This window comes from Betta splendens, chromosome 19 (assembly GCF_900634795.4).
Source record: "Betta splendens chromosome 19, fBetSpl5.4, whole genome shotgun sequence".
In the NCBI taxonomy this organism is placed as follows: domain Eukaryota; kingdom Metazoa; phylum Chordata; class Actinopteri; order Anabantiformes; family Osphronemidae; genus Betta; species Betta splendens.
The window spans coordinates 6764723-6788535 of record NC_040898.2 but is presented as its reverse complement, the minus strand read 5'-3'; the positions used below and the strand labels follow the sequence as shown (position 1 = coordinate 6788535).

The 23813-nt window shown below is 46.0% G+C and overlaps 1 protein-coding gene across 2 annotated transcripts; it reads right to left on the bottom strand.

Moving 5' to 3' along the window:
• Nucleotides 1-386: 386 nt before the first annotated feature.
• Nucleotides 387-23265, bottom strand: wu:fj29h11 (uncharacterized). Of its 2 annotated transcripts, none has more exons than XM_029142423.3 (48): nucleotides 22949-23265; nucleotides 21794-21922; nucleotides 20283-21010; nucleotides 20019-20190; nucleotides 19558-19922; nucleotides 19269-19394; nucleotides 18976-19173; nucleotides 18745-18885; nucleotides 18386-18646; nucleotides 18111-18291; nucleotides 17861-18027; nucleotides 17581-17724; nucleotides 17299-17477; nucleotides 17010-17182; nucleotides 16695-16919; nucleotides 16490-16599; nucleotides 16191-16391; nucleotides 15979-16102; nucleotides 15660-15879; nucleotides 15393-15540; nucleotides 15122-15299; nucleotides 14846-15023; nucleotides 14532-14658; nucleotides 14303-14422; nucleotides 13515-13665; nucleotides 13308-13420; nucleotides 12995-13145; nucleotides 12643-12891; nucleotides 12217-12429; nucleotides 10914-11095; nucleotides 10621-10804; nucleotides 9903-10045; nucleotides 8607-8788; nucleotides 7606-7865; nucleotides 7281-7518; nucleotides 7021-7201; nucleotides 6551-6677; nucleotides 6375-6455; nucleotides 5992-6177; nucleotides 5629-5903; nucleotides 5109-5257; nucleotides 4758-4842; nucleotides 4173-4287; nucleotides 2815-2946; nucleotides 2478-2735; nucleotides 2237-2378; nucleotides 1975-2143; nucleotides 387-1894 (listed from the first exon to the last, which is right to left on the bottom strand). In XM_029142423.3, exons 3-48 carry the CDS (start codon nucleotides 21000-21002, stop codon nucleotides 1481-1483), a joined length of 8838 nt encoding a protein of 2945 aa, XP_028998256.2. In that variant the 5' UTR covers nucleotides 21003-21010; nucleotides 21794-21922; nucleotides 22949-23265; the 3' UTR covers nucleotides 387-1480. The 2 variants fall into 2 exon arrangements, with proteins under 2 accessions (XP_028998256.2, XP_028998254.2); XM_029142421.3 differs by lacking the exon at nucleotides 22949-23265 and adding an exon at nucleotides 22785-22877.
• Between the last annotated feature and the right edge of the window lie 548 nt (nucleotides 23266-23813).

The following is a 23813-nucleotide window of genomic DNA, read 5'->3' as shown; positions in this document are numbered from 1 at the left end:
CGCTGTCTCCGTACAGACTATGATGCCTTCATAGGCTGTCGGAAAAAGTTAAACCCCTTGGCAGATTACCGGGTTCGGTAAGTGACCCTTGTAAAAAGAAGCGTTTAATGAGGAATTTGCTTTAAACTGTTCTTCTAAGCAATCAGCTTAGTTCATTAATTGACAGATGGGGCTTGTGGCATATTAAAGGTCCAATGTCCGCTACAGTAGCAATATTTATAGTGGGCTATGAACCTTTTGATTAGCTTCTTTTAACCATGTATCCAATTAAAAACACTAAATCTTACACGAGGTCTACCTAATAACTTATATTTGAACTTTATTCAACTTCCTCTTTACTTTTGAACCAGGTGGTGACAACTTGGGGAAGAAAAACTAAGAGGCAATTATTTAGACATGTTTTTTATTTAACACAAACATTTTTTTGTTTTACAAGCTGTACTTGAATGCCTCAAGTCGAATACAGTGGCAGCATCTATGCAGCGCTTGAGTCCCAGTTCTAATATAAACGCAGTGTCTGTGAAACAACAAATCTCAGCCAGCAGTCGCCTCTCTCATGACTGTGGCTCAATCTCACATCAAAGCTGAGGTGCATCGCTCTGTCATAACACTTCTCTTCGCCTTCGCTGTTTCCACAGATCAGTAACATGTCATTATTGGGTCATTTAATACATTTCGTGGTGCGTCGCCCATGAGCGATCCTCTACAGAAAACAGCCCCCGGTTACAGAGAGGTTGCATCACGAGATGGAAACGGGGAGGTGCTGTCCCCAGAGGCAAGTTCTGGTCTCTCCACCAACACTCATCACATGGCCATTAGGTGTCCTGTTCTGCAGAAATCACCATCCTGCAGCAACTACACAGACAAGTAGTGGGACTTTTCAAACATGTGCCTTGCACAGATTAGGCGTTTGTCTTTCATAAGATGTTGAGTAACATTTGCACCAACAGGACCTTCGGAAGTGATCAGAGATAAGCGGAGGAGCCGTGTGAGCACCGCATAAATGCTCTTTGTGTCCTCACCATCAAAGTACAGTTTGTTCACAGTGACAGTGTAATTACCAGGAGCGATGGGAGCCTGCGAGGGACCTGTCCACTCTGCTCTGCTTACACTTCACCTTAACCCTCAGCTGCCCGTTTCTTCACCGCCTGTTGTTGCTGTTATTGTTGCTCTCACTGAGGTTAGAATGACATCATCCTCATACAGCTGACAGGAATAAGATTTTATTTTTTCCATTTTCTATTTTGAAGGAATCATAGTGTGAGGTAGAGGGACTGGAAACATTAAAACACTCAGTATATGCCCCTGGTGACATTTAAAATAGTAAAAAGGACTAAAAAAACAACAAAAAATATCACGTTAAACAGTGAAAAGAAACATTTGTGTGCAAAATTTCGTAATAAGTAGTGATAAAAGCACGAGTAAAACATTCAATATCAGACTTAAAAAGGCATCTGGCCTGTTGATCCCTTCACACACTTTAAATGAAGAGAAAAAGCTGCAGGTCTTTTCTGTGCAGATGATGTGCGAGGTTCTGGATGCGGCAGAGGCGGACGCTCTGGGCGTCCCCCGCGTTGTACACCCGGTACACGTGGTAGCGCTCCCGCTCTCTCAGCGCAAAGTCCAGCTCGTTGGCGGAGAGGTGGATGAAGGCCTTCTCCTTCTTCACCGTCGACTTCACCTCCACGTACACCGCCTCCGGCCTCGCGCCCGCCTCGAACGTCAGCTTGAAGTCGTAGGGCTCGCCGCTCTCGCCGCCCTCGTTGCTCCACAGCACGCCGGCGGGCCGCCCGGGGGCGCCGCTGTCCCTCCAGTGGCACAGGAAGGAGTTCACCAGCTGCTCTCCCCATTCCCCGATCGCCGCCACGTCCATCACGTCGTCCGAGAGTATCACCTGTCACAGCGAAGCGCAATTTAGAGGCGTGGCTAACGCTCGCCCGCGGGGAAAACAGGGCACGCAGAGCAGCGACTAACTGTAGTGGGCCTCTGGCAGGTGAGCTCCATGTCCTCCAGCGTGGGCTGTGGAGGCTGGACGTTGTTCCACAGAGGGAAGTTCAGGGTCACAGGAGGGCGCTGAGCGTCTGAAGTCCCCTGAAAAGTACCGGAGACCACCACGGCCTCGGGAACGGCGCCGGTGGCACCGCTGCAGGAGAGAACAGAGCAGGTGAACTCACAATCAACATTCGCCTCCGACGCGAATAGCTGAGATATTCTGAGATCAGACAAAGGCGCCTACGGGGCGTTTGGAGCGAGCCGGTCGCCGGCGGCCTCGGCCGATGCTGCAGATGGAGGACTCGGCGACGGTCTGGGAGCTGCGAGGCTTTCCTCTCCACCCCCAGCTCTGTCAGGCTCAGCAGCCTCGCTCCGCTGACTGCGCTCTGTCAGTCACAGACAGGACCAAGTGGACACGCAGGGCATTTAGCAGATGTGCTGCAAATATCAAGTAAAAAAAGCAGTGCCAGGGCTGAACATTTCACCTGGGGGCTGGGAGCTGGTGGTTTTGCTGGGGCTCGGAGCAGCGGGGGTTGGTGGCGCCGCGCCGCTGAAGGCCTTCTGAGCGATGGGGGGCTCTCCTGCTCTGCTGCTGCCGCTCCTTATTGGCTGGTTGGCTTCACAGCTGCTGGAAGCCTGAAGGGTGACATGGCTGACTTCCTTCTCTGGGTTTTTGTCTTTGGGAGCAGGTGGAGGCGGCCACATCTTCATGATGGCTTCCACCACACCCCCGTCGGCCTGGCCTGATGGGACGGGGCAGTCGCAGAAGGTGAGCGAGTGTGGCCGGATTTCTGTAGAGGAATGAGCGGTGCTTTAACATACCTGGTCTGGTGGCTCCTGTGTTGGCTATAGATGCTCGAGGAGGCCAGCAAGCCAGCGTCTGTTCTCCATCCTGACACGCTAGGCGAGGTGGCTCCTCTAGGGAGGTGGTGGAGGAATAACTCCTCGACAGCACTGGAGAAAAACAGTTAAAAGAAGGAATATGCTGCCAGTTATATTATGCTGCTTCAGAGCTGTTATGACGGAAAAAAACAGCCTTTTGATCATATTAATCCTCGTGCATGCGTGCGTGTGTGTGTGTGTGTGTGTTGTTGGTGCAATGAGGGATCTGCTCTTCTGGCTCTTTGAGCCCTGGCAACAGCTGCTCTTTTATGCCGCCACACACACACCCGTGAACAAACCCAGCATTAGCATATGTGAGAAACACACCAGTTATCTGTTTCTATGTGTGTGTGTATGTACAAGGAGTGTGTTGGTGTGGCGCTGAGGCTCAGAAGAAAAACAATTTGAATTTTATGAAAGGATAATGGAAATCGGGGCAAGTGTCACAGAGGACTGCAGAACCTGCAGATGTAAGATGTCACAGCACAGATGCAGCCGCGCTGCGATCTGAGAATCCATCTCACGCTGCAGATACATAGTGTTCTGCGTCAAACTGGGGTTTTGTTCACACATTATAAAACCTGGCTGCACTGTGCACGGGGCGACAACAGTGCTTTGGTTCTTCTAAGCTTTTTTTAGGATCCAGCTGAAGATTCAACGCGCTCAAGACTGTATCACATGCTTCAAGTGCTCCTCTAATAACTATTATATCTGTAGATGCCTTAGGGCTCCATAATTGTTTCAAAACTATTCAAAAGAACCCATCAGTGAGTCACAATGTTGCTCTGGGTAACGTGTTCCTTCAACACACACACACACACACACACACACACACACACACACACACACACACACACACACACACACACACACACACACACACACACACACACACACACACACACACACACACACACACACACACACACACACACAATGCTCTTAGCCCCAGCTACAAATGACAAGCATCAGAACCAACTACGACATCCTTATATCCAAGGTTAGAGGAATTATATCTTAAACACACAGGATTACTGTAATACTCTTATTGTTGGATAATAGAAAAAAACAGACTTTCAGCTCATTCAGCTCACAGCATCCAATCCCTCCACAAGCCTGTTAGTGCCTGACTGTTATGACAGTCCCCAACAAAAGGAAATCTCCTCTGTTGCTTTTAGGCTGCTGTGCATGTCCTTAAATGTCTGTTGTGTATGAAAAGTGGTCTACAAACACAGAAAGAAACAGAATCATGTGCGACAACAGCAGATGTCTGGTTCTTGGTGAACGTTTTCTTCTACCTCTCTCCAGGTTGATTTCAGGTTTGGGAGGCTCTGGGACCTCCCACTGCTCCTCCTCACTGGGCAGCTCTTTGATGTCCTCCTTACGCAAGAATCGCTTCAAAGCTGCTTCGTCCTGCAAACACAAACACAATTAATTAGCATGAGGAAAAAATGCAATAGAATATATTTTTTTTCTCCACATGTGTATCTAAAAAAAATTAGCATGCAGATCTTCTTTTCCTAAGCCTATAATGTCTGAGTCCACCAGTCACAGTTATGCACAATTTATTAGATTGTGCATAACCTAAATCCTGGTTAATCTGCGAGTGTCAGTAACGAGGTCATGCCGCAGTCTAGTTCTGCTGCACGAAGAAAACAGCACCTTCAGTATGGAGGATCAAAGCAAAGGCAGCTCTACAGAGATGGGAGCAAGTTGCCATGTAACGCGAGCGTGACTCCCTCCAGAGACACAGCCTATTAATTCAAGCTAGAGTCAGCTGTGTCTGCAGGAAGGGATAAATCAAAAACACGGCCTGTGTCACTGGCTGTCGCTCGGCGATCGATTGAAGGTGTGACTGTGGGATGGAATACGATGCGACTTACGCTGAGCGAGGCTATCAGGCCGCTGAGGAAATGCATCAGCTCCTTCCTGTGGCTGGTCTCTGTACAGAACAGCTTCACCAGCTCCCTGGAAGACACGCACAACAAAACATGAGTGAATTAACCTACCTGCATAATTATTATCGATTTATTGATTCCAGCTTTAGAATTTTTGAAATGCACATCATAAAATCTATCAATCTTTATTCTCTGAATTAGTTTATCATTAGATTTATATAAGCCTGCTTATAAATGAATCAAACAAAGATTCTACATTTATTCATGATGAGTAAAACATATTGAAAAAGCAGTCTCTCAGCAGAGGTGAGTGTTGGAGCTCTTTCCACCGCTCACCTGCCGATGTCCAGCTTGGCGGTCAGGTGGTCCTTCTGAATATACAGCTCCTTCTCGTCCTTCAGCAGACAGATGACATCCTGCAGCTCCACCACACCTTCGTCACTGTCAGCGACGTCCAACTGGTAGCGAATGTACAACTTGCCCACCTAAAACAAGAAAGGCCTTTTACTTTTCTAGATGAATAAAGATGTCAGACTTTCTTTTCACCAAAACATGAAAATGTTGAAATACTTTTTAGTAATAGAAAACTTTTGGACCGTGACATTATGACTTCCTGTCTACCAATGTGTTGGAATCTCAGTTGCTGCTAAACAGCTCTGACCCACTGAGCAATGAACTCGACTAGAGCCCTAAAGATTTGCTGTGGTATCTGGCACAAACATGCTAGCAGCAGATCCTTTAAGCCCTGTAAGGTGGGGCCTCCATGGTTTGGACTGGTCTGCCCAGCACATCAGAGGAATTTAAAAGTCTAGTTAAGGCAATGAAGTGGAGAAACATACATTTGGGATCTACTGACCTGTCCAAAGTAAAGCCGCCTAATTTTTTCTCCTATGTTGTTATCCATCAGCTCTGAGTAGACGTCAGCCAGTTCGTCGTGATGGTAGAGGAACCTCTGGATATAGGGAACGAGTGAGCGCACCAAGTCCTGCATGGACGGGCAGGGCCTCAGGTTCTCAGTCTGAGCTTCAGTCTTGACACATTGTGAGAGCAAACGGACACCACAGATCTCCAGGAACAACAGTCGGTCTTCCTCGTTGAAGGTGTGGGTCGGTTGTCCTGAGGCTGTGTGGCCTGTAAAGTAGACACATATGTCACAATCTCAACCTTTGCTCTATTATGATGTTTTAAACAGTTGAAAAGTAACACCACCATTACTCACTCAGCTTCCCAGTTCTGCTTCTGGAAGCAGCCTTCTTCTCTGCTGGCGGCAGGTTCAGCAGACACACCTGCTTGTGAGGCTTGAAGACCTTCTCCAGTTCTTTGCTGTCGGCGATCATAGGTTTACGAGCCAGGCTCACCCAGGTGTTATCTTTGGTGGGGAAGACCCTTTTCTCAGACACCATACCTGAGCCCAAATAATAGAGGACAAACAAACCAGTTAGGGGACCTGCAACATGCTCTTTTGACCTTACTTCAGGTCTCTTCCCCAAACTTGTGTTGCACTGTCTGGTAATGAAGGAGGCTTGTTTTCAGCGAAAGCTTTGCAGTACATGATATGAGCAGCAGAAAGATACCGACACATACGTGTGTGTGTTTTCTCACCCTTCAAGGTAGAGCAGTAAGCATGGTTGAGTTGAGGGACGTTGTCCAGGTCCCCAGGTACTTTAATCTTGCACTTTTTAGCTGTTATATATATATATACAGAATATAATATTATATTTATCAGTTATTGATCTACAGATGGATGGGATGTATAAAGTTAAGGGACGTGTCTTTACCCAGTCTTGCATACAGCACCGACACATCCTGCAGCACTTCAGACGTCGGTATGGGAGACGACGCACAGATCAGCTCCAACAAACCAACATACTGCTTCATATTCGGGCTCTGGTCCACATCAAGCAGCTATAAACCAGGCATATAATTATAGATTGATGTGTTGTTGAATCTAATGCAGCAAATTTGCTTAGTCTAAAAAAGCAGGTTGGGACCCGAATAAATATGAGCTGGATGAACGTGACCCTTCACAGATGGCAGACATGACCTCGTTTACACAATAAATGACTTAATCTAAAGTGAACAAGTGAGGAAACCTGTTCAGTCACTTTTATAGAAGGCAATAAAATACACAGACTGAAGGAGAATTGTAGCTTGAAACAGGCAGCTGTAAACAGGCAGATCAACCTGTCTGCAAAGAAATATCACTGCTGAGTTTACCCTCTGATAGAAGTTAGGCAGGGCTACTTACTTTGGTGAAAAAGTCCCTCATGCCGTCCAGCGGCTGGTAGAAGGGAGCCAGGAGCTTGGGCTCCTGGACGGGGCTGTCTGGGGCATGAGTCAGCTGCTTGTAGCGCTGGAACATGAACGTTGGGTCGCTCCAGCACACCTCCTTCAGATGGTAGAAGCGACCGGAGCACCAGTCCGTGCGCCTGCGAGGGACACAGAAGTGGCTTTGGATGCTGGGACACTTACTGTAGCTGGACAAGGTTCAGTCGAGCTGACGCGTACCTGTTATATTCGATGAACACGGCGGGAGTGTGCTGGAACAGCTCCTTCAGGCTGCTCTGAGGACAGTGTGTGTACAGATAGTTGTAGACATTGTAAATGTGTTGAACCGTGGAGGTGAACTCGGCGCCCCCCGACTCGTCCTCCGCCGGCCTCTGATCCTCGCTCTCTGCCTCCGTCTTGACGCACCACTTCTTCAGGTAGTCTATCAGCACGTCCACTGAGATGGTTTGTCTCATTCCTGAAGGGAACCCACAGCAATTACAGGACGACCAGCGACTAAAGCGGCAATGCAACCATCACTATGGGGTTGAATGGCATTTTCTACCCAGAGCTCTGCTGAACTCGCTAGGGTGGATGTCTACGTAGTCCACGTGAGTCCCCAGCAGGCTGGTGACCTCGGGCGAGCTGATGTAGACCGAGTTCGGGCACAGGTACTTTCTCTCCTGCCCCCCTCCCTCCACGGGGCGATAGGCCGGCATCCAGTCAAGACGGCACAGGAGGTGATAGAAGGAGGACCTGGCGCTTTTGACCGGGCGCTCGTCGCTGTCGATCACCTGTGCCGTGAGGTACTGGGAGTAGTGGTGTCTGGGGGAACGAGAAAGGTTTCAAACAGGAAGCCACTATCATCCGCTTTGAAGTTCAGAGGCCCGGTTGCGACGCTGCGGATGATGACACCCGCTTTGGCTGCAGTCATTTGGACTTAAGTTATGATGACTTACAGTAACTAAGGGGAGAAACTGTGTGACCTACATTCCTCAGCAGCAGCATTACAAACACTAAATGATTAAATGCACTGTGAAACTATGAGACTACACTTGCGTCAAGCTGACAGTCTCTCTCCCACTGTGTCACGGTGACTGGTTAAACTGTTTCCAGACCCTTTGTTTACGGCACGCTGGGGTCGGCTCTGACTCCTCCAGAATAAAATGACGCTTGGAGGAGTCTTTTTTTTGGTAAAGGAGTTTACCAGTTTAATGGGCCTGTGTGCTCACATCTGGAGCAGAAATGTAAGTCACAAGATGGGGCACAGTTAAGAGCGATGGAATCCAGATGATTAATCCGGAGGCTGATCTCTCTGCCTCTCTAACAAAAGGCCGGCGTGTCCCTGCTTCTCTCTCAGGAACAATAACATTAAGTGTCGAACAATGTCCCAATTTTTATCAAAGTAATTACTTAATGGCTTCAGTGGAATTATGGGAATTAAAACATGACCGCGACTAACCCCAAATCCATTAACCTGGCGATTAAGATGAGGAAAAACGTGGCGGGCTGAACGTGACACGGGGGGAGATGTGAGGTTCTGACACCGGATGTGTGCGTCGTTACCCGGTGTCCCAGTTGTTGGCCAGCAGGTCCAGTAGGGCCGTTCTCTGCTGCAGGAGGTCGGGACCAGGCAGCTGGGCTGTGGCCAGGGCGTGGAACTCCTCACAGGGGTAGTCGTCGAGAACGCAGGCCTCCTCAGGGTTCTGGTGCCACATCGCGCTTTCAAGCGACCAAGGGCTGGAGACCTGAGGGAAGAGGAAAGAACGTGGTGACAGTGAACTCATCCTATTTTTAGTTGATAGTTTCACATTTGTGATGCTGCAACAATTTTTGGGTTATTCTAGTTCAATTCACTGACTGCTGGAAGCACGTCCTAATAATAGATGTTCGGAACACATCGATCAACACCCGCAAATCCTTAACAAATCTCAGACTCTGTGTGCTGAGGAAGATGATGTGGTGCAATCAAAAGCTCCAAATCGGCAACTATTTATTCTCCAAAGTCACAGTTTGAGGGAATTTGGGCTAATCTGTACAGCCCTTGAAGGCAATGAACCAGAGCAGCAACTCAGACAGCTCCCACTGCACCTTCCACAGCACACAGACACACCAAGCGGAGCATACTGGACCCAAAGGTAAGTGATCGCATCAGCAGGAGTGTTTTCAGAATCAGAATCTGTCTTTTTATACCCTCATACCGAGCAGTAATTATTTACATATCAATTGGAATTATATACATAATACATAAATTAATTAAGAAATTGCAGCACACATGTTTTTACCAAGTCCTTTCTCTATGTGATGGAGTTCAGCTCGTCTGTGGAAATCCAACACAAATGCATATTTGTGTCGCAAATACGAGTTTCGTGACTTTGATTTCTCATTCTGAATCAGCTTCTTCCCACATTACTCTCAAACCAAAGACCTTACAGCAAAAAGTCTTTAAGTGACTAATGTCAGATTCTGTTTCTCCAACCCCCCTCGTTCTCATCGCGTGTGAAGGCAGCACAGTGACTGACGGTATCGTGACAAATCCACATTTTATCCCTCGTAGATCTGCTCGGGGCTAAAACAGGCATCAGGAATGTCTGTCCGGCTCAGCCTGTCGCTGTCTGTAACCCGTCCCTTCAGCCACCTGCTTCTTCTGCTCACCCCTAAAGCAGCTATTGATCCTGCTGTGACTCATAATCATTTGCGTCTTCATCCTTTAATCACTACCTTGTTCGTGACGATGAGTCACAGTCTCTGATATAGAGGTGAGTAAATATTGCGTCCTTATGCAACACGTCCACAGCTGAGTGAGTTGTTTCTAATTCTGATGAATAGCTGAGGTACCAGTTTAGGGATGTTCGCCCTCACCAGGTCTTTGGCAGTGAGCGTTTGTCTTTCTTTACGGATGATGAGGCCGTCTCTGACGCCCAGCCGGCTGAACAGCTCTCTCCACCCCGCTACATCACCATCTGTCTGTATGTAGCAGGGACTCAGCAAGATCCAGTCGTAGCCTGGCAGAGGCAAAGCAGACAGGCGGCAGGATAAGCAACGAGAAACTAATTCTGTAAAATGAATCTGGAGGAGAGTAAGAGATCAGAAACGGAAGCTAGATCAAATTTATGGGGAAACTGGAAATTGAAATTATAGCCAATGAGATTTACAGCTTTATGGCCAAATGGTACACCACTACATTGTTTATTCAATACAAACAGAATCAGAAGCTCTGGGGTTTCTGGCAATTGTGTACAGTCAATCGAACCAAAGCCCACAGTGAGAAACAAATCAGGCAGAAAAAATACTTAAGCTTATTTGTGTACTATGTGAAAAACCTGTAGCACTAACAATACCAGTGAGGTGTGACTAGATCATCTTATAGTACCTAGGGAAATTTCAATGCTGTATATTCAAAATTAAATTACACTTCACGTCATGAACTGACAAGCTGCCAAAACATCCCTTCCTCAGCCAACCACACATACCCACTGGAAGATTAAACCTGAGCTGAGATTGTGTTGGGAGAAATGTGTTGTATTATGTTATACCATGCATTATGTGTTAGTATCCTGAACTGTGGTGTTCCCCATACCGGGAAGTTTCTTCGGCAGGTCCATGTTGCCGTACTCCTCAGAGAAGTGCACCTTGCTCTGTCCTGGGCACAGCAGCCCCCTGCTGGTGAGGACGGGTACTGCGGTGTCGGCACACTCCTGGCTGGAGGATGAATGCTGCTTGATGAAAACCAAGTAACTCACCACGACTGGCTCTGGCTTTGTCTGATGGCGAAATCCGTCAGGGTGGATGGAAATGGACATGAAAGATAAATACAGTGGTTAAAACGTGTGCGCAATGAGCATCAAATCAGCTTCTCCAGTAAACAGTCACCTTCCATTTATTGCTCCTAATCGAGGGGTAGATGTGCTGCTCCAGCAGCTCTTGGGGCTCCAGTTCATGAACTCCAAGTCTTCTCAGCAGCTCTCGAACCTGCTGACTCTCCAGAGGCTCCACACAGCTCAGCAGGGACGGGTGAACTACATTTACATCCTTGTACAGTGCCGACAGAGGATCTGTGAAAAGACAATGAATTATTAGAACTAAGGCTACAAGATTCTGGGTGAATATGTTAGTGTTTGTCTTCACAAACCTTGTAATGTGCATGAAATGTGATTCTTCTGCTAACTAGTTTCATTCCTTAGTGATGACTCAGTCACTGGGATGTTATTGATGCAAATAAATGTGCAATTTGTGAGAAAACAACATCAGAAACACATCTTAATGCGTTTACAGTACCTGAAAACCACCAGTGACCTACTTTCCTATTTTCTGTGTGTGGAATCGAAAAGAACATTTCTCCACTGATCCCTGTGCTGCTCAATATTTTACAAGAACGCCGTGTTTAACTCGCTGTCTCTCGGAAGCTATCGCACTCATCTCTGTTCACTTGACTTTGCCTTTAAGTAGATGCTATCGTTCGTGCAAGACACTGGCTTTACCACCGGCCAGAAAACAATCCTGATTCTAGAATGCTTTAGTTCTTTTTTATTTTAAGGCAGAGGAAAACATCCTGCGACAGGACAAAGCGCTGTGAGTCACTTTCAGAGAGGCCAAACCGCATAGACTGCATCATTGTTGAAGCGTGCACGGGCAGCGGCAGGAAGCTTCCATCGGAATGTGAATAGAAATAATTAATGCTTGCTGTTCTAAGCCGCTGCTTCGGGTGCTAGTTCTGAATGTGATGACGCACAACACTGGTGCTGCTCCTCCACTCCTCTAAGCAAGTGTTGTGACGTGAGCGGTGATGATAAGCTACTTATTATCAGAGCGATTTCGAATTTGCTCAAAGGTCAGGAAAGTTTTAATCTGTCCTACGGCTGGTGTTACTGCCGGTTTATTTGCACCGTACTATTTAAAAATGCAGCTTTTATTGTGAAATGCCATCATTACTGTTACCATCACAGCTTTTTCAAATGTTGCACAGCTGAGTGTAACAAGCACAGATGGACTGTGTTGTGTGTGTATCTCTCACCATTACTGATGTGACACATGTTTTCTGTTGTTGTTTATCTATATCAGCTTCACATTTCTGAAACCTGTAAAACTGCATCGCCTAATAATGATGCTTTTGTTCATCTCGACTAAAATACTTTTGTTAGTATTTTTTTTAAGTAATAGATGTTTACACAATTACCTGTCTGAGTTTGAGCTTTCTTCTTCTTGGCCTTTGTTTCTTCCATTGGAAAGAACACTCCCTCCGTGGTAAGTGCCACCACACGCCCGTCAGCCAGAGGGATTATGGGTAGTTCCCTGAGAGTCTGCAAGATTGAGTCTGTGTCTCCATAACCGTGCTCCAGAGCCCGGAAGTTGCAAACGAGCAGACGAGCCAGCTGCCGTAGTCCACCATCTACTCAAAAAAACAAAAAGAAGACCGTTATTGTTAAAATATAATTTATTGTTTTTGATTTTGTGATATTGTTTAGCATTATTTAGCCAATATTTCCATCTTACTATCTTTGAGTAACCATAATGTACAGGTGTTATTTTCTAATGATCAATGAATTCAAGATCTAATCACAAACTTTTACTCTTTCACAGTCTCTGTTGCCGGTCCACCCACCTGAATGTATGCCTTTCACATTCATCAACTCCTTTACCATGGCCGTGGTTACCGTGGTAACGTCTGATCCCCGCAGGTATCGAACTCCCAGGTGAGTGAGCAGGGTGATGGGTGGGGCGGGGCTTAAGCCTGGGTGGAGGTAGGACAGGGAGAGATGCCTCTCCAGCTCGTCTCCTCCAATCACGTCGCGAATCACAGCATCCTGACAGACGGCCACTTGGGACGGCAACCTGTACACAGTCTTGCCATCTGGGAGGCGAAGCCAAGAGAGAACAAGTGCATACTTGCAGTAGATGCGTTGGTTCATGACTGATTTCATTTTTTGTATGTTTTTGAGGTTGGCATAATTTACCTGAGTCGAGCGTTGGCAGGAAGGCTTTGCCCTTGAGCAGCTGAATAATCTGCCCGGCAACAGGCTTAAAGAAGTCAAGCACCTCGTCAGGAAGGGGGATAAACTGCAAAAACTGACAGAGACCCTTCAGACCCTTAAACTCCTGGTGATCCTGAAATAAGAAAAAAGAAAAGGTCTTCAGTTAAAGGTTAAACATCAGTCAAGAATTGACTGAGAAACTGCAGTATATTTAGGACATGTAGTTCCTTTAATTAACTTAGTAAAGTAGTAAAAGGAATTGGCTATAGCTCTGTAGGTAGTGTCTACATCTTACAGAGAAGACATCCATAGCCTGCAGGAACAGCTGTGGTATCTCAGATCGAAGCCACTGGTTCCAGGGGCTGTCTCTGTCAACGTCTTCGCGTGAAGAAGGGATGTCAAAATCACCTGTTATTATAAAAAAATACCATCAGTCACTGAGAGTTTACTACAGTAACTGTGTCTGTGAAAATGGCTGCAGGTTCTACATTTCCATTCTGACCTTGGATGATGAATCGGAAACCAAAGCTACGGAGGGGCAGGTACGCGAACACAGGCTGCTTCTGAGGCAGGCAGACAATGTCGCTCCCTGCGCTGTTGCTGCCAAGCTGAAAGGCCAGAGCGAGCTCAGTCGAGTCCACGCCGTCTTTGATCTGAGAGGGAAACAGATTAACATCACAACACAGGCACTGGCCTAGATGCAGGCTGACTTCCTACAGAACTGCACCTTAGAACCTGATAAACAAACTACTGAACTACCTCAACATGCGTTCCCTCATTCAGCATCATATCTACAGTATATAATACAAATGACTGCAGATAATGAGGAGCTGATTGAGGGAAATAGAGGAGAAAAGGTAACTGAACTGTGTGTATGTCTGAGCTAATGGGTCATTCTGTTATTGAGTGAGACTTCGAAGTGTGGGAGAAGCAGGGTTAAATAATGATGCCAGCTTGTTGGTCTGATACCGAGACTTGACAATAACACCGTGCTTCTTTTCTATTGTGTCTACCTCTAAAGATAACTGTTGGACTGATCTGAAAACATCTTGGTCGGCCTTGTTCAAACAACTCTAAACATTCACTATACTGACGCAGATACACAACCCCCCTTCCTCCTCTCCAAGACCAGTCTCACCGTCTGCTCTCCGACCTTCCTCTTCACCCTACACTCCCAGGGCCTTATGTGTCTATGAAAGAATCCCAGCAATTTTCCACTTGTCGTGTGTGTGTTCACGTATCGTATTGTGTTGCAACTTGCTTCATGAATGGTTTGGGTTTATGCATTACCTTCTTGGGCTTCAGTGCGGTTTTGACCACCAGCCAGCGATCGATGCCGTCTGTGTGCTCCACCTCCAGCACGTTGTGACTCAGGTCTTTACGAGTCATTGTCACAAGGCGATTTTCACTCTGCAGGATGGTGGGAATGAGGGGATTTGCATTGGACCTGTTAAAAATCTGATCACATTACAGTATTGCTAAAATGCACCTGAGTGTTTTGTACTCTCATTCTAAATACCTGATTGTAGATGGTGATGGAGCGCAGCCGGTGCAGAAAAAGCAGCAGGGAAGGGTGCACGTCGTGAAACAGGTTCCTGGTTTGATGGTTGTCAGCGCGCAGAGGGAGGCAGATCTTAGTGGTCCAGCTGATAAGGGAAAAACGCTGTTAGGTATTTCTGCACCTACTCAAGCCCTCATCAAGGATGTGGATACATATTTAAGAGGCATGTTGCTGTAAATAGATCTGTGACCGTTTTAGGCTTGAATAGATAAAACCAAGGCTAAAGTAATGCTAATAACAACAGCTGGGCCTTCTACAGTATATCATCTGACCTAAGCTGTTTCAAGGGCGGTAGCTGTGTGTCCAAAGGCCTCTCATCTTCAGTCCAGTGGGGAAGGATGTATCCCATTGAGCCACACGTCTTGTCAAAGCGCAGGTGGAAGCCATTGGAGTGAATCTCAGGACAGTCTGTGACTTTAAACACAGACTTGAATCCAATTCCCTTTTGTCCTGTGTAAAATAAAGCCAATTTATGTTTCTTGCATTGTGAATTTAAAACAATCCTCATCATCAAATCAAAGCCACACTGACAGACAGGACAGACTTACCTATGTATCCATATTTGTGTTTGCCCTTAGTGCTGCATCCCACATCACAGATAGCCCTGATGTTCTTCTCCAGGAAACCAGTCTCATTGTTGAGGATGGTGATGCAGTCTCTCTCCACCACGAAGGCAAGTGATGGAACCACATTGGCCTCTGATGGGTAACTGTTGTCATCAGCATTCTGAAAAATAAAGAGGTTAGAAAAGTAAACTATCACACTTTAATATATGGGCATCACAGCTGTTCGGCCAGATACAGAGGGAGAGGAAGTCACCTGAATGAGTTCCAAGACAAAGTGCGTGTCTTTGCTGTAGAGCTCAGTAGAGAGGCGCTCCAAGCTGCGGCCCAGCCTGTCCTGGTGAACTTGCATCAGCTTCTGGCCTTCAGCAGTCAGTTCCACACCAATGCCAAACTCACTTTTCCTGTTAGAGAACAGGATGAGAGATATAGAATTATCATTTCAAATTATTACAAATCAAAACCACTGTGATAATTATTAAAGACAGCACTGAAAGATGAAGGTGGTAGAAAAAGAACCGACCTGATGTCCTCAATTACTGCTCTTTGGGGATCTAATGTGTCCGTGGGTTGGCTTCCGACAGCATCATTTTCATTGGGATCAATTGTTTCTGACTGTTCACTCTGGCCTCCTTCAGCTTCGCTGCTGACGTCTGACGCAGCTCCGTTCGGCAGCGAGGCCAACTCGAACAGCTCTTCGTCATCCAACTCCTCCTCGATCTCCACGTCATGCTCGCCAATACCTAGAGGTTAGCGTTCGGATTTAAAAAAGGTAACTGACAGGCTCTTAAGTATAATATAATGAAAATAATATTGACATTTTGGGTGAAAGCTGCTTTTACCTTGTTGTGAGCTCTGGTTGAGCTGAGAGGAGGCAAAGCTGTTCTCCATGACGTTATCGTCAACATCATCTTCGCTTATATTTAGAGCTGACAAACTGCTGCTTGCAGAGTCAACCAAATTAGCCTAAAGTTACAAAAAAGAGAATCAACATGACAAATAATTCATAATCTGAATAAGGCAAAACTAATGAAATGCTCCATGACATTCTGACCTTGGTCTGTTCCACTATGTGGTTCTGGATCAGTGGTTGGTTGAGCTTTTTCTGGTAGTCTTTGTTCCATTCAGTGATGCCAAGCAGGATGCCCAGGCGGTGCAGACAGTTCACGTGTCTTGGGTCCGACTGGGCCACGGTGATGAGGACCTGTTTAGACTTGGCTTTGCCCAGCACGTTGGAGAAAGGCTCCAGGAAAACCTGCGGGGTCCAGCTCACGTAAGAATGCGAAGGACTTCCCTGGAAAACGACCAGAATGCCGGTCTGTACCTGCACTGACAGCGTGTACTGTGACTGACCTGCTGCAGAAGAGCCTGGCAGGTTTTGGTGGGGATTCTAGTCAAACACGCCAAGAGGAATTTGGCCACTCTGCTGTAACATGACACATCCTCCTCAGCCTGGGACAAATCTAACAGTTAGAAAGCGTCAGTTTATTAATGATAGCACATTTAGCTGTGTTTGTAATATATTGTGTCTTTCTACTGTATGAATTGTGTCTTTTACCTTCTTTGGCCACAGCTGCAGCCAGGGAGTTCTCCATGTGATTGGCTAGGAGGGCCATCGGAGCGTTGACGATGCCGTCGGCTGCCACCATGGACATCAGGTGACCAGCTGTGCCAACCGGGTCGAGGATCGCAGAGGCGCTGTAGAAATGTTTGTCTCCAGTGCGTGTGGTGATCCTGAGCAGCAAACCTGGTGTGACCTCCAATGCTGCTAGGTCTGTATCAGCTACGTCACCAATCGGTTCGAGATCACAGGTTAGTTGGACATATTTAATTACACTAAGCAGAATCATGAGGCTTCCTGATCAAATCTTACCTGCATTTCTCTCAATAAAATCTTTGAGGGATCCATGAACGGGTTTAAAAACCAGCTCCCACTGGCTCCACTCACTTAAATCCTCCAGCAGAGGACAGGACAGCAAGCTGGCCAGGGCCTGGGCCTTAGACACCTCACCGAGCCGCCCCACTGTCTCACATTCACCTTCAGAGCTGTTCATGGGAGACGCCCATACATTCAGACACGGTCATGTCCCATTATACAAAATGACAGACAGTATTTAAGGATTATTGGTGTACAAGCATGGTTGTGTTGACAAAGTGCTAACCTTGATTTGCCAGATTTGGCAAAGAGAGCAGACTCATAGAAGACCTGGGTCAGTCCTCCTCCACCCAGCCCTCTCTGACGTTGGACGAGGCCAACCAGCATGTGCAGAGTGCCGTAGCCCAGGTCCCGACTGTCCCGCACCTTGTAGTGGGATCTCAGTGCTGATTCAATGTGGAAGAGCTGAAGATAGAAAAGGAGGACAAGGAAGAGAAAAGTAAATTTATACCAAAAGAAGGAGACACTTTTAGGTCTTTGTGTTTGTGTTTGTCTGTATTTGACTGACTTCATCTGGGTCAGTGCTGGTTACGTCCCCACACTGTTTGATGAATTCGAACACGTCTTGTCTGGTGGGTCTGAAACCACTTCCTGCGAGTCCGATGCCGTTACTGCCCAGAGTCAGTGTAGATCCCAGTGTGTCCTGCAGCAACTGCACACAAGCACAGACAGGGAGAGAAAATAGATTAATTACCTTATAACATGATAAACAGACTCAAGGCTTCGAACTTTAATATGAATAGACGGGAAAGAAGAAGAAATATTTAGACACGGAAAATCACTTGTACCTGACTGTTTTTAACCAGGAACTCCAGGAAGCTGCCTTGCTCCAATGACAGGAAATCTTTGACCTGAAAGTGTTTGGACAACTTCCTCTCCAGTGAGGCAATGTGAGCCAACGTGACGGCGGAGTTCAGGGAGGACAGGCTGTCTTTCAAGTACTGCTTAAGTTTGGCTGAGAGACACAGAGCAAACAATACAACATGAGTGGCTGTTATCAATGTGGTGAATAATAGACCCCTTGTACAGTACATATACCTTCACTGGGAAGTGATGCAGTGGAATTCTCCTCCTTCCTAGTTTGCTCTGCAGCTTTAGATGTTTTATCTTTAGGCACCAGGTCCTGTGGGACATCCAAGGAGCCCCCGCAGATGGCCAGTTGGAACAAGGCCGTCGCCAACCGATCGCCCGACACCTGCAGCAGGAAGCCCTGGACGTGCTGCATTGGAGATGCAGAAATGGATTTGCCACAGTGTCACAGTGCCACAGAACAAGCTGTGTTGGTATTCACTTTGCCTGAGACTGGCCCGTACCTTTTTCATCCTCGGGCTGAACACCCCCTCTGCGTTCGAGAACACCGCCAGCACGACCTCAGATGCCGCCAAAGACGCATACTTTTTCCTGAGATCCGAGTTTGCTGTGGGAAAGACGGAACCTGCTCCCTGCACGGGCTCCAACACACTCTTCTTGATCTTCCTCAACCGCTCCTGGGTTTCCTCCTCCAGTTCTTTCTGGATGACCTCTCTGGCTTGATCCAAGAAGGCGTGCTCACAGCGATTCACCTTCATTACAGTCTTGAAAGGACAGAAAGACATTTAAAAAGTTGTAATTATACCAGCAATCGACATCCACAAGGAGAACATGAAAACCTAGCTGGTTGTGTGTGTCTTACTGAAATAGGCAGAGCAACACTGTGTATCCTGATGCCCAGCTCGTAGGGGGATTCACAGTTGTAGTGATCAGCCAGATGCTTCATGAACTCAGCCAGGTCTACTTTTGGTTTGCTTTGCCTCCTTCGAAAACTCTGAAGTTGCTAAAGAAATGAAGTAAACAAGAAGTAAAGTGCATTGCATTGTCGAAGTTCCTCTGTTCCAATCGCACTGAGAGGATCAAGCAACTCTACCCTTAGAATGTCAACTGTCTTAATCTGGGGGATGTCGTCGTCCTTGGTGTTGCTGTCAATCTTGAACATGCGGTGAACGAGGGGCAGTTTGCAGAGAGGCCCCAGGTTCAGCTCCTCAAAGTGCTTCTTGTCCTTCAGCCCAGCCAGGGACTGGCCCAGCTCGTACAGGGTACAGACCGACGACACCGCTTCAGTGGACTGACGGAAGGAGGAAATAAAAAAAAAAAACAAGCCTTCAGCAGCAGCCGGACGGTCAGACAGACAGTTAGTCAGCAAACGTACGTGTGCCACACCTCTATGAACATGTTGACCTCTCTTGTGATGTACTGAAGGTCTTTTAAAGCTGAAATCTTCCATGGATTTAACCTTCCAGCCTCCAAAGAGGGAATCTGCATAAGCTGGCAAACTCTGGCTATTACCTGCATAGAAATGTGGAAGCAGTCAACAGTGGAAAGAAGAAGTAAAATACAGCTCATTGTTACAGAGATGACAGAATCTGAATGAAATAGATACTTCTCATAAACACAACCAGTGGATCTACATTAACGCTAATTCAATGCAACAAGCTGCGCGTCTCCTCACTCTCTCTTTCGTGACCAGCTCTCCCTCTGAGGAGATTTCTCTCCTCACGTCCTCCATCAGACTGTTGACTGTATCCTCGTTAATAGCCCTGCTTCTCCTCCTCCCCCTGGGCTCCTCCTCGTCCCCCGCCACGGCCTCCACCGCCCGCATGGTGGCTCCGAGAACATCTCTGAGCTGGGCGTGATAGCGCTCTCTGAACACGGTGACATCGCTTTCTTTCCGAGCCGCATCCCTTGTTTTGCTCTTCTGCTCTGTGGTTGAGTTTGCATTGGACCCCAGCGCTGGAAAGTCAGAAGCATTGAAGAAGCTGGTTGTGGCTGGTTGGGACTGCTCCTTGTCAGGCTCTCCTTTACGGGCTTGAGCTCCTGCCGAAGAACATGCCAACAACCATGTCAATGTGGGAAAGTGACAGCGTTTATGTGTTTACATTAATGGAAAACGGTGACGTCATGTTTGGCTACCTGCTGTGCTGGAATCTACTGCAGCCTCAGAATGACTGGGTCGATTCTTAGCTTCCCAGCTGTCATACAGAGACATGTACTGCTGTGAGGGAAGCTCTTCACCAAAGTGCTTTAAGTAGCAGCTTCTGAGCTGATCCATTGACGGAGCGATCAGCTGATACTTCTTCGTCACCTGAAACCCGACAATGCATGTGTTGACAAGGGGCGTTCGAATAAAAATAATAATTGTCACATTCCGGCAGCTGAGTTGAAACGATGACTGACCTCTACGACTCTCTGGTACAGCTGCTGCTGGGTCCGTGGCTCGGGTGGCTTGGATGCAGCCAGCTGTGGGTTAAGAGAAGGACCCTGGCTGCAGGATGAAGAGCCAGCGCAAAACAAGGGAGGACCAAGGAAACTAATGGGAGTGGGAGGCACAAATCGGCAGCTTGCTTCAACCTGTGGTGCAGGGGCAGCGGGGGGACTGGTATCGGCCGCGAGGGGCTGGGTTATTCCTGGAGTCGCAGGCCTGCTGTTCACTGTAGCTTCTGTTGAGGTCCCAGCTTCAGGTCGAGCTTGAGGCAGGTGAATGGTGTGAAACACCAACTTCCCCCTCACAACCAGATCTTCTTTCAAAGACATTATCAGGTCGTCGATCTTATTAAAGCCCAGTGCTGCTACGGACAGGTTGTGGTGGTATATCTGGCTGTAGATTCTAGTAATCATCTTCATAGAGATGCCTTTTGGGTGTTCTCTCATCATTGCCACAAGGTTTTCCACAACTGCTGCTGCCTGTCTTTCGCCTTGATGGTCTCTATGAAACACCATTTTTCCCTCCACGACCAGATCTTTGTTCAGTGATTTGACTAAGTCAGCCATCGATAAAAATCCCAAGGTGGGTGCCGGCGGATAGAATGTGGCCAGCTTTTTGATGCGGATGCCACTCGGGGTCCGCTTCAACCTGGACACTATATCTTCCAGAACACTCTCCCTGTCTTCATCCATGTTTAGTGCTGTCAGAAAAAGGAGGAACCACCGTTAATGAACAACAATGAACATTTTGTCAGTAGTAAAATAGTAAATATATACAATTTTCAAATCCAGACTATTCCTCATACAAAAATGTATCAATAGAGCTACAAATTATATTTTTAATATTAGATCACAGTTGTGCTACTGTAGCTTTGAACAGTGTGGAATGAACATGGATGAACTGTTTCATGCCTGCTCCTTTTGTAAACAGCCAAAGTTTACCATTGTATGGCTGATACTGTGATATTTTGCTTGGATGCCCCCAAGTGGCCAAATGCAGGTACTGACGTATAACAAGACCAATTGTAATGTTCATAACAAGAAATGTCCTTTTGCAACAAAATATGATAAAATAATACAATTCATAACCGATTTCATGTTTTGATTAAACAATTACATGTTGGTCGCAGCTCACAAAATACACAATATTACTGAATGTTAAATGTCAGACCAATATACGGTACAGTAACATGGCAAGCAGCAGTTTCTGTTCAAAGGCACACCCATTATAACAGTAGTCATAAAACATTGGTTTCTGTTTGTATCTGTATTTTTCGTATTAAGCTGATAATAAATACCATTTTTAGTTTAAAACATTTTTTACACAGTCCTTTCTCAATGATACCCAAGGAAATGCAACATAAAATTGAAACTTTAAAACTCAGTCAATTAATCAAGAAAAAAACTAATTATTATTATTATTATTATATTATCCTAATATAAATATATGAAGATTATTGTAAAACATCAACGGAACATCTTACCTCTTTGTTTAAATGACGGTACTGTAATGCTCGTTCATGTCCTCCACAAGTTCAGCTTCTGAGCAATAAACACAAGTCTTCCTGTTTCGGCTTTTAAATAGCCCTCCCTCCCCCTCCTGCTGTGTCATTCTAAGGCACGTAAGAGAGAAAGGAAACTGAAAGTTACAGGCAGACTGTGACAGAGTGTAAGCAACAGCCACACTCTCACTTTTCTGAAAATATGTAAGCCTTAACACACGAGAAAAACTATTTGAAATCAAAATCTATTTACAAAAGCAGAACTGGTCTGAAGCAGCACAGTGTCATCCTGATGCCTTCCGCGACTTATTATAATTAGTAAGCTATTGTTTGAGATACCAGTAGTTAAAAAAACTATTAAGATCAAAGAATTTCTGCAATAAATATCTTATAAATAAAACTGTATTCATGATAACATAGAAGTGAGAACCAAACAAACAAAATGAGCATTAGGTATGACGTCACTGAGAAGGAAACTGAAGCGTTAGGTTTCATATTCCTGACGGAATTGTATAATGCACCATGTGACAAAACATAAAAAGCCAATTAGTGTGGCTGTAAAAACACGAATCTACGGAAATGAAACAGAAATAGGTGTTACTGTGAATGCATGAACAGCTATTCAGACATTTACAATCCCCTCACATCTCTTTTAATCGGTGTCTATCTCCTGCTTGGTAGCAGATAAAAAGAGGGTCCTCAGTTGTTCTTTATTACCTCACATTCGTTTCCAGACGCGCTTTTTAGTTCGGCGTTACACAATTCATTCATTGCAACACTGCACTAGCAGTCTGCGGCTAAATGCATTGTTTACTGTGGCTTTTCTCGTTATAAACAACATAGCCAGGTTGCAGGGCAAACACTGCTCCAAGTAGTGCTATGTTACATAGCGAGGTTTGCAGGAAATAATCAGTGAGTGTATTTAAACAGCTGTGTCATTGAAGACAAATCACTGGCGGCTCCGACAACATACCTTTTACTGAGTCTCTAACTGTCTCACTCTTGTTGCACCGGTACCGTCTGCGGGCATTTAATCATGAATACAGTCCTGACTAACAACTTTAAAACTCTGCACTAACGTTAACCACACAGCTTAACTGAGAAGTATGAAGGGCTGCCTTTCCGACTAGCGGATACCTGTTGTTGTCCGTAACATTCCCCGTTGTCTTCCTCCGACATCCTCATGCACTGATCGTTACAGTAAACTGTAACCCACAGGGCCGTTTGAAACGTTTGCCATGTTGTTAGGCAGCTAGCAAGCTAACCACAGCACACACTAGCATGAGGAATAATGATATTAATTTACATTAAACACTTTAGTTCATAACGTAAATTAAAACGAGCAGTGTTCATGGCTTTGCATTCCGAAGTCTCAAAAACGTTGTAATGAAATGATATGCGGTGCATAAGAAGTTTAATTCATTAGCGTAGTTTGTTTACATTTTAGCCTGTGCTAGCACGCTAACCTCGTGCTGCATTCAGGGGACATAACAAACATAGTATATGCGAACACTCTTATCAGAAATATTTATCGTTTGAGAAAAACAAACAAACTAAAACTGTGAATATCACCAGTGACACACAAATATCTATTTTCTATATTGTACGTATTTATTTCAAATATTTTTGTCACAAAATTTTAAAAAATGTTAAAAAATGAATGTGTATGTATCAGTGGACGAGGCCAGTGAAGACGCGTTACACGCCCTGCGTTTTACATAACCAACACTAGATGGTGGTAAAGACTCAGTTTAGAAATGCGTAAAATCGTTCTAAATAAAAAAAGATATGGATAGAAAACAATGCAATTCATTCAGAGGGAAACTTGTTACGCCCAGGTTGCTGTATGTCTTCTAATTCCTCTGTTTGCTTTGTGGAGCAGTAAAGTTGCATACAATCAGCCCCAACAATAACATTTTTAATGCTGTGGTGGACGTGGGATACGATGTCAGGTGTCCGAATGCACAGCGTTTTTATATTTCTATGTTTAAATATATTTGCT

Coding starts and splice junctions, on each gene's coding strand:
- wu:fj29h11 (XM_029142423.3), bottom strand. CDS start 21,002: ATGGATGAAGACAGGGAGAGTGTTCTGGAAGATATAGTGTCCAGGTTG. Junction 8,789..9,902: donor CGCTCACTGCCAAAGACCTG/GTGAGGGCGAAC, acceptor CTCTTCCCTCAG/GTCTCCAGCCCTTGGTCGCT. Junction 6,456..6,550: donor GGTGCTGTATGCAAGACTGG/GTAAAGACACGT, acceptor TATATATAACAG/CTAAAAAGTGCAAGATTAAA.